At 53.8% G+C, this 14,876-nt stretch overlaps 1 protein-coding gene across 3 annotated transcripts in view; it reads left to right on the forward strand.

Moving 5' to 3' along the window:
* Nucleotides 1-14,492, forward strand: part of TBC1D10A (TBC1 domain family member 10A) — a 38,928-nt gene extending 24,436 nt beyond the window's left edge. For 2 of the 3 annotated variants that reach the window (XM_064272481.1, XM_064272482.1), the window contains exons 2-9: nt 1,791-1,890; nt 6,337-6,444; nt 10,484-10,590; nt 11,317-11,431; nt 11,510-11,575; nt 12,301-12,490; nt 12,595-12,749; nt 13,663-14,492. In XM_064272481.1, coding sequence (XP_064128551.1) covers nt 1,791-1,890; nt 6,337-6,444; nt 10,484-10,590; nt 11,317-11,431; nt 11,510-11,575; nt 12,301-12,490; nt 12,595-12,749; nt 13,663-14,118 — 1,297 coding nt within the window. In that variant the 3' untranslated portion in view covers nt 14,119-14,492. The other variant, XM_064272483.1, reaches the window with a different exon arrangement.
* The last annotated feature ends 384 nt before the right edge of the window (nt 14,493-14,876 follow it).

Raw genomic sequence — 14,876 nt, forward strand, 5'->3', positions numbered from 1 at the left:
GACAGACCTGGGGTTGAGGTGCCAAATGGGCATGTATTTAGTCACATGGAAATTCTTTGGAATCTGGTAATCCCAGCCTTTCCCTCTGTGTGAGCCTCAGTTTTCTCATCTGTACATTGGAAGAACTGGATCAGATGTTATCTACATCCACAAGTGCTAGAACTTCCTGTTGACTCAGTGTGGACACCCACTTTCATTTAGTTAACTAGAAGGTTCATCCCCTGACCTATTACATAAGTGAGTGCATTGTAGGTGGTGGGAGGCAGCATGGCCTGGGAAGTGTGAGCCTTTGGTTTTCACTCCCTGCATGTTTGGGGGTTGCTTGGAAACCCTTGTTTCTTTGAAGGCTTGATCCCTGCTTTTCTCCCTTTAGCGAGGGGAGGAGAGGAAGTGTCCTTGTGTCCTGGTTCTGCCTCTAGGTTGTGAGATGGGCAGCAGTTCAAGAGGAGGGTCATTTGTGTCAGTGTGCAGAAGGGAGCCGGTTTGCCCCAGGCTGTAGACCCTTAGCTGTTCAGCTCCAAGACTGCTCTCAGGCCTGTGCTGCTCTCCAGATAAAGCCCACTGAAGGAAGCGGACTTGCCCTTCCTTTTGTGTCTCTGAGGCCCCGGCTCTGCCAAGGCTCCTCCCTTTGCTTCTCCAACCAGTAAGTCACATCAGAGCATTTCCTTCCGGCAGAAAGAGAATCAAGGCCTGGGCCCAACCCAACCCCAGCGTGTCTTGTTAAAAAGATCTATAAACTACTACTTTAAAATAATTTTAAGAGTAGAGTGAGTGCGTGTATTTGTGTGTGTGCAGAGAGAGATACACACATACCTTTTTTTTTTTTTTTTTTTAACCAGCATTGCTCTATACACTTAATAAGAAAGCATATGCAGAGTGCCTGGCCTACAAATGCTAGCCTCCTCCTCTTTGGCTCTCAAAGTTATGTAAACTCATGAATTCCCAGAAGCTCATTCCTTGGAGGAAGCCCACTCACTAGGCACACCCTCTGGCTAAGCCAGGGGATTCCCACCCTAGTCTGCCTCAGCCTGAGTTGGTGCCGGTCTGCCTGCCTGGGTGGGTCTTGATGCTGAGGTGTTTTCCCCACTTTCAGCGCCCACTGGGATGGCAACTCCATGAGGGCAGGGACTTTGTTCTGGTCATAGGAGTGCTTCCCCACAGCCCTCCCAGGACCCTTACCCTAGAGCAATGCTCTGCACATGGTAGCTGCTCAGTAAATAGATGTTGAACAAATACAAGAAGTGGTGTGTAGAATTCTGATAGTTAGAGACAACTTGAAGAACATTCCAGCAAAGGGACTGGCATGCGTAAAGGTTGAGAGGTAGGAAAGGGCTGGGGCGTAATTGGGAAACTATGAGTAACTAGTTTTGCTAGGGTGAAGAGGTGAGCATGTTATTTCTATACTTGTTTGACTAGTTTTTGTGTCCAGTCCTGCATCTTGCATGCAGGCCCTCTGAAGACGCTTATTTACTGAGTCAAAACCAGGACAGGTGTGTATAGAAGAAGACACTCAAGCCTCTGCCCCAGAGAGGCATGGTAACCTCTGGCCCCTTGGCACTTTGGTGGAGTGGCTACTTGAGCCAGGTGCCTTTCTGGCTTGTACTTTCCTGGCAGGGGCAGAGTTCCCTCTGTCATCTGCTTTAGGGACTTGATGAGTTAGCAGCTCCCAACAGCATGGGTGGGGAAACAGGGAAAGGAATGGGCAGCCCAGCCAGGCTGGTGGCTGGGGCCTGCGCCAGGCCCTTTATTTCTCTTGGCACCTCTGACGTGCCCTGCCCTCTGCTCCACAGGCTGGAGGAAGTCCCCCTGGAGGTACTGAGGCAGAGGGAGTCCAAGTGGCTGGATATGCTCAACAACTGGGACAAATGGATGGCCAAGAAGCACAAAAAGGTGAGGGTGCCTGGGCCTTGGGCCTTGAGCTAGGAGTTGGCAGCCTGGGGAGGTGGAGGAAAAGGGAGGGATCTCATCATCTTGGAGGAGCAGGGTCTTCTCCAACTGTCAGACTGCTTTCGGTGACCCCCCACCTGTTATCTCTGAAATGGGAAGCTGAAGCCAGGCAGGGCCTAGCCTTCACTTAGGCCCTTACAGATGACTCAAGATGCACACAGAACTTTGTCCTGGAGTCAAACTTCAAAGCCACTTTTAGCCTAAAACCCCTATAGACAGCTTTTCTTCAGCCTTCCTGGGAGAAATCCTTAAGTCTGCTTACCATCTCTCAGGAAGGAATTTATAATACTAGTAACAGCTAACATGTGTTGATCATTTGCAGTGTGCCAGGAACTTGGCTTGGACAGTCCTTACAACACACTGATGGGGCTGGTGGTACTAGTAGCTCCTCTTTACAGATGAGATGTAGGTTAAATGGCCTGCAGAATCGAGATCTCAGAGCCTATACTCTTAACCACTGCAATAAGGTACCTTAATTTGCTGACTTCTCTCTTGCTTTGTTGCCAAAGCAAAAAAAAAAAAAAAAAAAGTAGCCTCACAGTTAAAACATTATTTTCTTAAAATGAAACACCCAGTGGTCTTTTTCAAGTCAGGCTGTCTTTAGGTACTAGTTCTATCCCCCACAGTAGCATCCTTCCCCAACACTCCTTCCTGTAGTTATACTGTTGGCTGCACTCTGCAGGTTCTACTCCTTGGACCAGAGGGTCTTCAGCTGGCCTGAGGAGGCCTGCCCAGAGCCTCACAGCTGAGGTCTCTTGGCACAGTGTCCCACTGTCATTAGCTGACACGCTGATCTGGTCCAGGCTGGCGCAGCTGGCTGCAGGGCATGGCAGAAAGGGTGGATGGGACCACAGGCCAGATGTCGGCTGGGCCCAGCCCCACTCCCTTCCTCTCTTCTTGCCCATGGCTAGCTGTGTAACTTTGGGCAAGTCACTTAACCCTCTCAGCCTCTGTTTCCCTTGTCAAGTGGGAGGGATAATCCTGTTGCCTGGCTCTCATGAGGTGGTGACTAAAGTGCCTCAGAGACTATAAAGCCCTGTGCCCATGGGAGGAGAGGCCCACCCAGGTCTGCGCCTTTTATTGCTGTTCTCTGTGGGCTTTGGGGCACTCATTTTTCTTCTTTGCTTATTAGAAAATCATTCTCTTTTTCCTCTGAGCTTTCCTTAACTGCTCCCTGCCTGACTCTAGGGCCTGTTTTCCTGCCTCTTCACTCCTCAGGCTCTTGTCTCGGTTAAGCTAACTCTCTGGCTGTCTGTTGTGGTGACTTGTGGCTGGCAGGGACTGTGGCTGGCCATGCCCCAGCCTCCCTTGCAAATGGATTCCAGAGGGAAGCCTTGCAGAGCTCCTCTCTGCAGAGCAGCCAGCAGTACTTCCTCTTCTCTTTTGGTTCCCTGGTGCTGTGGTTAGAGCCTGAGGGCTGCCCCTGCCCTGCAGAAGCTACCACAGGAGTGCTTCCGCCCACCCCATCCAGAGGCCCTAGCTCTCTGCCCCGCTTGGGAATGAATCACTACAGGGTGCCACCACTGCTGCCTCAACTGTGGCCACACTAGCCCTTCTCTGGGAGCACTTTTTGCCTGGCCATGGAGGCTTGGGCTCTCCCTTTGTTTGTTCAGGAAGGTCATGGCACAGGAAGGGCAGTATCTGCCTCAGGAAGTGGGCCCAGACCCAGCCCTTCTCCCGGACTCATCCTGAGGCCCCAGGAGAAGGGCCAGGCTCTGTTGGAGGGTGCCCTCTCCAACCCCAGCTGTGTCAAGGTCAGAACTCAGCAGCAGGGAGGCAGCCTGTTGCTGAAATGCTGCCTTCCCCTGTGGGGCTCTGCCCTGGGGTATGCTCAAACTGTGACCTTGCCCTCCCGAATTCAGCAGGCAAGGTTGTGGCCTCACTCAGCTGTCATCAGAGACCTTCTTTCCCAAGGTATAGCCTCAGAGAATGATAATCCCTTGGCTTTCTGCTTGCTGGAGCACTTTCTCATGCTTTATCCTTACTGATCCTCATCATGGTCCCTTCCTAAGGCATGCAGGGCGGAGATTACCATCTCCTGCACTATTGTGCTCAGGAGGATACTGAGGTCACAGAGGGAAAGGCTCCCCATACTTCTGGCTCTCCGTCCCCACAGAGAAGCCTCCCTGAGCCCTGGATGCTTGTGTTGTGGGGGCAGGGACTCTCAGGGAAACTTCTTGGCCCTGGGAGGAGCCTGAGGGCCTGTGACTCTGGGCCAACCCTTTGCCAAAGCATGCCCAGACAAAGGGGCTTCCTTAAGGAGAGACCTTTGCCCCACAGCTGTGGGAAATTGTTCTCAGGGTCTGGGGCAGTCACCTTCCTTTACCCCGTATCCAGGCAGTCCCAGAAGCTCTAGCTTGGCTCCTGTGACCACCATAGCTGCTCTTCCCCCACTGCCCTCAGCCTGGCTACCTGTCTCTTTCCTGGTTCTTGACCCCCTCTGACCCTTGGAAAGTTTTCTTTTGCTTGCACTGGTCATCAGTAAAGCTTCTGTGCTCCCTCTTTTGAGGGCTTCCACCTTGACTGTTTGAGGGGGTTTCCAGGTAAGGGTAAGTTAGGTATGAGCCTGAGGCCCTGACGCTTCTGTGTCAGTTGAGGTACCAGGATGGAGGGTAGAGATGAAGCCATTATTTACTGAGTACATACAGTGTGTCAGGTCCAGGCTAGGCACATTTTTCCCTTTCTAATAGAATCCTCTCAGTAACTGTGGAGAGTATTATCATCCCAATCTTAGAGCTGATAAGAAGTGATTTGCTAAAGGTCAACACAGCTGTTGTGTGGTAAAGCTGGATTCAAACCTATAGGCAAGTGCTCTTCCCACTACCCCTGTTCCCCAACTCCCTGCATCCCAGGCCAGACTGCTTCACGCAGGGGGTATCACTGGCCAATTCCTCTGAACCCCGCCCCAAACACACACATTCCATACAAGGGGTCCCTCTGCTCTTGCCTGCATCCTCCTCGACCCTTGACCTTGAGAGGAAAGTCAGGGCAGCTGCCTTCAGAGGCTTATTCTGGCCCCAAGCCCAGGGGCAGCCCAGCCCACCTTCCCTATTCAGCTCCAAGAGGTTAGTAAAGTGGAAAGGACACATGGTTGAATCCCACCAGCCTGAGTGCTGCAGGCAGGAGGTGGTGGGGTCTCTGACTGTGCGATCTAAGTACTTTTCCATTCTATGCCTCAGTTTTCCCATTTGTAAAAGAAATGATTTTTTTTCACACTGGGTTTTGGCAGTGGCTGCTGTCTTCTGTATGATCTAAAACCATTGCCGTCAAATCGATTTTGACTCATAGTGACCCTATAGGACAGAGTAGAACTGCCCTGTAGGGTTTCCAAGTCTGTAATGTTTACGGAAGCAGACTGCCCCATCTTTCTCCTGAGGAGCAGCTGGTAAGTTTGAACTGCTGACCTTCCAGTTAGCATATGAGCGTTTTAACGACTGCACCACCAGGGCTCCTTCTGTAAGAACCAAGAAAAAACCAAACTTGCTGCTGTCGAGTCAGTTCCAACCCTGTAAGAACTCTGTAAGAACAGCTAGCATGAATTGAGCAGTAGCTCAGGGTCACAAGCTACCCCACACACTTAGCCCAGTCCTCGAGTCGGGGAGAAAACTGGTGCATTTGGATCAGGACACCACCCAAGCTGCTGCCTCTGCCCCAGTCTGGTGACTGGGGAGGGGAAGAGGAGATTCTCAACCAAAACAAAGAGGCAGCCTTTCTAATCAGCTCTCCATCTCCTTCTGAGTTCTGCTGAGATTTCTTCTCTCTAGGCTGGCTGTCTAAACACCGCCCCACAACCTGCCCAAGCCATGCCTCTGCTAGGAGTATACTCCCAGTCAGCTGTAAGCTACCTTCCCAGAGACTATAGCTCTGCTGATCTCTCACTGGTGGTATTCCATGGGGTACATCCCCCTTGTATGATTCCATTTTGATTGAAAAAATGGGGGAGTCCCAAACAGTGAAGCACCTGGGTACTAACCAAAAGGTTGGCAGTTGAAATCCACCCAGAGGTGCCTCAGAGGAAAGGCCTAGTGATCTACTTCTGAAAGGTCACAGCCATTGGGGGGAAAATGGTTATGGGGGGCTCAGAATTCTTGGTAGACCTCAGAAATGCTTGTGTTCTCACTGGAACCAGAAATGTGGGGCCAAAGAAACTCCACTATCACCTGGAGACAGCATATCTACTTGCAGGCACACACCCCCACCTCCCTCCACCCCATAAGATCTGCATTATAGCAGCAGTAAAGAAGTTTTTTTTTGTCCCCTTTTCTTCTCTTGCTAACATGCTCACTGAAGGCTCACCATGCACTGACTTGGGGTGGGCTGGCATGCAGCCTATGGGGGAGTTGCCTGAGTTGGTGGGTGCATAGACACAGTCCTCCTTTTGACTTTCAGATTCGTCTTCGCTGCCAGAAGGGCATCCCGCCTTCCCTGAGGGGCCGAGCATGGCAGTACCTGTCAGGAGGCAAGGTGAAGCTCCAGCAGAACCCTGGAAAGTTTGACGTGAGTTTCCCGTCCTTTTCCTTCCCCTGTGACAGTCCTGGATGTGCTCGCCTGGACCTCAGCAGTATGAGCAGTCAATGGGACCACCAGTCAAGTGCCCAACTGCCCAGGCGCCAAGAAGCCAGACTGGCCCAGTCCATTGACCCTGTGACTGCTGGAATCTGTACTCATCTGAGCTCCCACCTTGAACAGGATTCATGGGTAGATGGATTTATTGCTCCCCATTCTACCTTTTTCTCCTGATGGCCACTCAGATCTGATCTCTTAGGCTCAGTGGGCCACCTCTCAGCTCCTGGTCATCAGGAGGGATACTCAGATCACTTCCTTGACTGCCTCAAATCCTGAGCTCTGGACTTTTGGGGGCTTGCCCAGCAGGACCACAGGACCCTCAGCACTTCCTGTCTTCCCATCTTTTAATCTTTCTCCTGCTTTGCCCAAGCCTGCTCAGAAAGGGCTACTTTATGACTGGTTCACCTGTGTTGCTTGTGGGATCTTCAGTCCCGGGGGTAGCAGAGTCAAACCTGTATCCTCAGAGGTCAGTGGACAGTGAGGGTGCCCTCTGCAGCCATTTCCTCTGTTATGGATTGGATTGTGTTCTCCAAAAATGTGTCAACTTGGCTAGGCCACGATTCCTAGTATTGTGTGGGTGTCTTCCATTTTATGATCTGATATAATTTTCTATGTGTTGTGAATCCTAACATTTAGGATGTTAATGAGGCGGCATTAGAGGCAGTTGTGTTAATGAGGCAGGATACAATCTATAGGAGTGGGTTGTGTCTTGAGTCAGTCTCTTGAGATATAAAGGAGAGAAGCGAGTGGAGAGGAGAGGGACCTCATTACCACCAAGAAAGATGAGCCAGGAGTGGAGCATGTCCTTTGGACCCGGGGTCCCTGTGCCAAGAAGCCCCTAGACCAGGGAAAGATTGATGACAAGGACCTTTCCCCAGAACTGACAGAAAGAGAAAAGCTTCCCCAGGAGCTGGCACCCTGAATTTGGACTTCTAGCCTTCTAAATTGTGAGAGAATAAATTTCTGTTTGTTAAAGCCAGCCACTTGTGGTATTTCTGTTATAGCAGCACTAGATAAGTAAGTCATCCTCCAACTTCCTCTGTTGCCCCCCTGCCCCATGGTTGTCCAGGGCAAACACTCCTCAGGGAACTATGGGATGCAGTTGGCTTCTTTGGGGTTTTCAAGCTTACCAGCTAAAGTGGTCAGGTTTTCTCCCAGGTCCTTGGGACTGACAACAGACAGTGAGACAGAGCTGCCAGCTATGAGCTATTTGTTGATATACTTCGTGCTTCAGTGAACACTCCTGCCCTGCCAAACCTGTTTCCTGAGAAGGGAGGGCAGGGGCATGACAGAGCAGGGTGGCCTAGAGTTTCTGCAATTGACCTTGAGAGGGCAAGAGCTGCTTGCTGGCAGCACTTGGCCCTAGGGGGCAGGAGGGCTCGTGGAGTGACTGCCTGGGGCAGTTCTGAACCAGGGCGACTGGATTGTCCCTCAGAGTACCAATGCCAGGATCCACTTGAGCAACATCTCAACTCCAGAATCTTCCTTCCAGTGGCTTCACACCCTTCCCCCCCTCCCCCCCCCCCATTTCAAGGGGCTGCATTCTAGGTAGAGGAAGAGTTTCAGGGGTCATAGCTTACTCCAGGTGGGCTGATGCCAGTGGTGCCTGGGACCCCAGGCCCTGTTCTCCCTCCCTGAGGCTGCCAGAGCACAGGCATGACAGCCTGGAACTGGGCAGGATGGCCAGCTTCCTGGGTTCCTCATTTTAGCAAACATGAGGATGCCCAAGTGTGAGCAGCAGAGTGTGGAGCTATGTGTGTTGCATGTGTGTGGAGCGGTGCACACAGAGAAATTGGATGCCATCGTGGGGTCTTGAACACTGGTGGGTGAGTAAGTAGACTTGCTGAGAAAGGCCTTCTAGATGGGAGGTACTGTATGCACTAAAAATCAGTGGTGGGTCCCTGCAGCAGGCCAGGGGACTAGGACAGTAGTTTGGGAACAAACCTAGAAGGACTTTGCCTGTTGGTGACAGAGATGGCAAGATCTGTTGGCCAGCAGCACTTGGCCCTGAGGTGGTGGCAGGAGGGCCAGGCAGGGATGAGAAGCTCCTTTTGGCTGTGGTAGGTGTGTGAGGCCAGAGGCAGGGATGTGGCAGGAGGGCTGATGGTGGCAGCTGACCCCAGCCTCAGGAGTCAGGCAGATTCTGCAGAGCCTAGTGGCTCCATCTTCTCCTGCACTTGCTCTTTCTTCTTCCTTGAGCAGGGCAGGATCGTCCCCATCCTTTTCCTACCTGGTTTTCTTCTGTGGCTTCACTTCATCATGGCGCCAATGCCTCTTAGCCTCTCACTGAGGCTGCAGGCCCAGACAGGTGACTGTATAGTAGCTGGGTCATCTGCCAGCAGTCCCCACCTGCCTTTGATTCCCAGCGCCCTTTCTCCACCCCCAGGCCTTTCAGCTGCCTCTTTTTCTTTCTCACTAATCCATGGGTGGTCCAGAATCTTGGGCTGCTGAGGTACCAGGTGAACAAATCCTAGGAACTGAAATTTTGGGTTCTCAGGTCCCAGCTCATGGGAACCACCAGAAGAATGTGTGGCACCCTCCTCCCCGTTCTGACAAGAACAAACCTGCAATGTGCTTAGACAGTACCTAACCCTGGGCCAAATTTGGGGGGTAAACAGGACACCCACAGGCCCCTATCTTGAAGGTCTGTGGGGCTCTAGAGGTTGTACACCCAGTGTCCTCTGCTCTGTGCCTGCTTAAGGGCCCCCTGGGGGCTCCCTGTGCCTTTCAGTCTTGAACATACCATCAGCTTTCTACTATGATACTCTTCTAGCCAAGTACCTGGCAACCCTAGTTTCTTTAGTTTAATGCTAGGACTCCCGTACTTAGGGGGCACAAGAGGGAAAGGGACTCGTCTGAAGTCACTGCTGGTCAGGGCCAGGGCTGGGTCTCCTCCCACTTGGTGTGTTTGCTGAGGACCTGGCCTTCCTCCTGGAAGCAGCCTTCCCTGATGCTGCCCAGCGCTGCAGCCAACTTACACTAATCTACTTCCCTGCTCCGGGTTTTCCTTTCCTTTCCTTCTCTCTCTTTTCCTCCCTTCCTCCCTCCCTCTTTCTCTTTTTTCCTAATTGACGTGTGAATTTATACAGAGTGAAATGCACAGATCTTAAGTGTGTTTTGACACATAATACGTAGCCATGTAAACAACATGCAAATCAAGATATAGAACATTTCAAATGAGATGATTTTCTTTTTGTAATAGTGTTCCTGTTTTTATAAATGGTCCTCATGCTAAAATGTTCATGGAAGTTCAAAGAAAAAAACTTTCTTGAAACCCCAGGACCTGTAGATGGATCTGAGGTTAATGTCCTTCCAGACAGTACTCTGTGGAGAACACACACACACACCCCCTTCCTGAATAGGTGACTGTAGCTCACCAGCACCACTCTCGCCACCTGCACGGGGAGGCGGGTAACAGAGGAATCGGGACGGATGCTCTGGGGTCAGACTTGCTTCTAGTCCCAGCTCTACCATTTTTCTAGCCATGAGACCTTGGGCAAGTGACTTTCTTTGAGCCTCTGTTTCCTTGTCTATGAAAAGGCTATAATGACAAGACCTATCTTTTGGAGTTGACGTGGGGACTCAGTGAGGTCCACAGGTGTGGTCATAGGTGGTAGCTGTTGGATTTTGAGAAGTAGCTTTCTGTCTTAAAGATGTGATGTATATATTTAACTGAGTCCTGAATGAAGTGCCTTTAGGTTATTTCCAGCCACAGATGTGATGGACACTCTTGTCCACATGGGTCTTCCTGGAGTTAGGATTACCCCTGGGTTTCCAGGACCCTTCCTCCCTTGCCCCTTTGCCCCTGCCCAGGCTTCCTTACCTGTCCTGAGGAAGGCCAGGTCCTGTGCTGGGATTGGATGGGCATTGCCCTGGGTAGGGGCTCTAATATCTGGGGTAGCCTCATCCTCCCAAAAGTGGCCCCTAGTCCTCCCCAGCCCCTAATGTGTGCCCTTCCACTTGCTTCCAGGAGCTGGACATGTCCCCTGGGGACCCCAAGTGGCTGGACGTGATTGAGCGTGACCTGCACCGGCAGTTTCCTTTCCACGAGATGTTTGTGTCCCGGGGGGGCCATGGGTGAGCAGGCTGAGCTTTATGGACTGGGAAGTGGCTCTAAGCCCTGTCCTTTAGGAGGCAGAGGAGGCAAAATGAATTTGGAGGTGTCCCGGGGGCCTAAAATCTGGGTGCCCAAAACTCCACTATTAGTGTTTCCCTTGTGTGGTTTGTGTCTAATGGGTCCTCCTAATGTCTCCTTCTACCTCCAGGGCAACTGGCATCATTTACTCCCCAGAGTGCTTGAGCTTGCCCAGCCTGGCTCTCTTCTGGCAACAGGTTTGGGTGGGAGAGAAGGAGAGTTAGAGTTGAATGGGTGGAGAGTCGGGTGGCATGCAGGAGGAGAGAGATGTGGAGGGCAAGGGGACCAGGACAGACAATTGGGACAAACCCAGCCCAAAGCTGGCACGGCCAGGCCTGGCCAAGGGGCCACACTGCCACATGAGAGGCCTCCACTTTCAGCCCCCCAGCACACCCTTGCCCTGTATCCAGTAGCCTGCCCTGGCCCTGCCCCCAGCTTTCTTTTTGGGTTTCTACCCTCACTGTCAAATGGGGACCCTGCTTTCCTCCTCCGGTCATGTGAGAGTGTGCTACAGTGGGAGACTGACCCGTTGGTGACCACAAGCTGGTCACCCCCCCTCTCGAGGGAAGTACAGATGCTGAGACAGGCCTGGTCCAGTCGGGCACAGGGAAGGGCAGTGAGTGGAAGAGTCACACCTGTCATCCTTGCTCCGCTCGTTTTCCTCATAGCCAGCAGGACCTATTCCGGGTGCTGAAGGCCTACACGCTATACCGACCCGAGGAGGGCTACTGCCAGGCCCAAGCGCCCATTGCCGCTGTTCTGCTCATGCACATGCCTGCTGAGGTATCACGAGGCCCCTTAGTGGGCGGGTGGGCAGGGAACAATCAGCAGCAAGGCCTCACATGCCTCTCTTGCCCACAGCAAGCCTTCTGGTGCCTGGTGCAGATCTGTGAGAAGTACCTGCCTGGCTACTACAGTGAGAAGCTGGTGAGTGCTGCCTGGCTCAGGACCTATACAAGGCTGGACGCCCTCTGGGCCCTTCCAGGCCCTCCTCTTCACAGCCACTCCTGCCCTAGCCTTCTGTGGTTCCAGGCTGAAATCCCAAAGCCTTCCAGGCTCAGGTCTCACTGGCATCAGTGTCACTGGTTCCACACGGTCCTCCATCTGTGCCTCCAGCTTCTGGCCACACGGGCAGGATCACAGTTCCTGCAGGGCATGAAGTTCCTTCCTGCCTCAAGGCCTTGACATGGGCTCTTTCCTCTGCCTGAAACCTCTTCTTCCCCCTCCACCGCCTCCTTGCCCTGACAGCTCCACCTTCCTCTCAGCTCTCAGCCCTCAGGGAACTGTCCTTGACCCCTGGCAAGGGGTGGTCTCTCCAGCATATGCTTGTCCAGTATCCCTATTCCTGCCGTGTTCAGGACACTTAGTCCCATCCTTCCACCCCCAAGTCTCTTTGCTTATGTGACTTATGTCTGTCTTCCCATTTCACTGTAACCACCGGGGGGATCGGTGTGTCTGCTTTGCTGTTTCATCATGGTATCCCCGGCATCCAGCAGAGCCTGGGCACCCTGCAGGGGGTCAGCAAACTCCTGAGGAGTGATGCCTGCCTACCTGGTGTGGGAGCTTGGGGTAGTCCATCTATGCCGGTTATGCCCTCTATGCCCCCCAGGGGTGGTCTGTCTCTGGTGGTCATGGCCTCTACGTCCCACCAGGAGGCCATCCAGTTGGATGGGGAGATCCTCTTCTCACTGCTGCAGAAGGTGTCCCCCGTGGCCCACAAGCACCTCAGGCAGCAGAAGATCGACCCGCTCCTCTACATGACAGAGTGGTTCATGTGTGCCTTTGCCCGCACCCTGCCCTGGAGTTCCGTGCTGCGCGTCTGGGACATGTTCTTCTGCGAAGGTACCAGGCCAGGCTGGGGGGATCACCCTGCCCCCAGCCCAACCACAGGGACGCTCTGTTTCCAGAGAAACCCTCTAAAGGCCCCCTTGCATTCATCCTCGCAGGCGTCAAGATCATCTTCCGGGTGGGGCTGGTGCTGTTGAAGCATGCGCTGGGCTCACCCGAGAAGCTTAAAGCCTGCCAGGGCCAGTATGAGACCATTGAGCGGCTGCGGAGCCTCAGTGCCAAGATCATGCAGGAGGCTTTCCTGGTCCAGGAGGTGTGGCCCACCCCTTCCCCTCATCACCCACCAGGAGAGAGGGAGGGGGGCCTCCCGGGGAGACCTGGTAACTCTCTGCACTGGAGGGTGGGTTGCCTGTGCCAGGCTTTGTACTTAGCAGCCCCAGGATGGTGTGGATGGACCACATCCTCCTGTCTGAACAAGGAGAGTGGGGCATAGGCTTGTAGGGCCCTCCCTGCTGAGTGAGTGGTTGTCTCACTTTTCTGAACCACTGGGGAATGAAGAAGAGGAAACTGTGACCCCTAATGCCCCTTCTTCCCCCCTGACACCACATGCCACTGGGTTTATTTTCCCTTTGTGGTTTTATTGCTCTCAGGGGCTATAATGAGGTAACAGCTGTAGCCAGCTTCTCTGTGTTGAGGCAAGGGCCAGGCCGGTGCAGGGCTGACACCACTGTATGGGGCGGAAGCAAAAGGGCAACAGCACATTTTTGCACCCACTTCTCAAAACAGCTGCCGAAGGCTGTGGCATTATCCCCATCTTCCACACGAGGAAGTGGAAGTCACAGAGTCAGTCACAAAGCAACTCCCCAAAAGCCCCCAGCCGGAAAGTGGTGGAGCAGAATCTGAGCCTAGGCAGCCAGGCTGTCCTGGCAGTGATGGGGTCATGTGGGTAGAAAACAGGTTTTGGTTTGTCCAAGTCCTTCTGCTTCCTGCCCTGTAGCTCGGCAAGTGGAATCAGGAGTTGTGTGCAGCTTTCTCCCGAAGCAGTGACTTCCCTGGCATGCAACTCTGGGACTTGTGGAAACTGCAGAGACCAGACCCCCCTCCTTCCTGGGGTCAGCCTTTAGTGGCCAGGGCTAGGGGATGCTGATGGAGGGCAGGGGCCCAGGCTGGGAGGCAGAGGGGAAGGTCTTTCTCCTCATGTGCACCTACCCCTTGCTGCCCCACAGGTAGTGGAGTTGCCTGTGACAGAGCGCCAGATTGAGCGTGAGCACCTCATCCAGCTGCGGCGCTGGCAGGAGACTCGGGGTGAGCTGCAGTGCTGCGCCCTGCCCCGGCTGCATGGTGCCAAGGCCATCCTGGAGGCGGAGCCAGGCCCCCGGCTGGCTCTGGAACCTTCGCCGTCCATTCGCCTGCCCCCAGATGCCCACCTCCCTGGCTCCAAAGCCAAGCCCAAGCTGCCCAAGCAGGTCCAGAAGGAAAAGAAGGAGCAGCAGAAGAGGGCAAAAGCAAGCGGCCAGGTGGGCCAGTCCCCAGCCACAGGCCAAGTTGAGGTGGCAGCTGCTGCAGGAGATGCATGCCCCCCACAGGACACGCCCCTGAAGGACCCAGCCCCCCAGGACTCAGCCCACCACTGCTCCCAGGAGAGTCTGACGTCCCAGGAGAGCGAGGATACCTACTTGTAACCCTGGTAGCCCAGGCCTCCGGGGCGGGGTCTCCACACACCTATACGGTTAACAGACTGACACTCCAGGGCCTGCCCACCCTCTGAGGGCCTGACCGCCTGGCTGGTGGGTGGGGATGGGGTCTGACTGGTTCATTACAGACTCTGCCTGAAGCTCCTTATTTATTTTCTCCAGAGTGGAGCTCAGGCGGCCCAGCCAGGGCAGGCAGAAGTGAGGGCCAAGTGGGTGGGTTCTTACTTCTCCTCCTCCTCCTGGGGCGATGCTCCCTGGGGCTGGGCCACTGATATGAGGAGAGGGCGGGGTGAAGGGTTGGGTGTTCTTTGTGTAAAATAGGAACATGGTTTTGTACAGAAATAAACAGACTTGTGTAGAGAGCTGGTGTTCAGCAGGGGACCAGAAGGGGATGCCACCCATGGGGCCGAGCGTCTCTTCTCCATGTCCTACAGAGTCTCCTATCCTGGGCCTTGGAACACCTGGCTCCCAGCCCAGCCCCAGAGCTTTTCTCAGCACATTTGCCAAAGGGGATGCCAAGTTCAGGGCCACCCCTGTTCCTGGCCCTCAGCTCCCCACCCCACTCCCTCAGTCCCATGTCCACCATCTGCTGTGGATAAGAGGCACCAGGCCAGGATCCCAGGGCTGGGGCAGAGCAGGGCCTGCTCCCAGCCCTTGGTCCCTACCCATTACCTTAAGGAAGTGGCTTCAGGGTCTTCCTCCTCCAAGACCTGGCCTGGATGCCACATCAGGCCCCAATGAGATTC

The sequence above is a fragment of the Loxodonta africana genome, chromosome 19, assembly GCF_030014295.1.
Source record: "Loxodonta africana isolate mLoxAfr1 chromosome 19, mLoxAfr1.hap2, whole genome shotgun sequence".
Taxonomy (NCBI): Eukaryota; Metazoa; Chordata; class Mammalia; order Proboscidea; family Elephantidae; genus Loxodonta; species Loxodonta africana.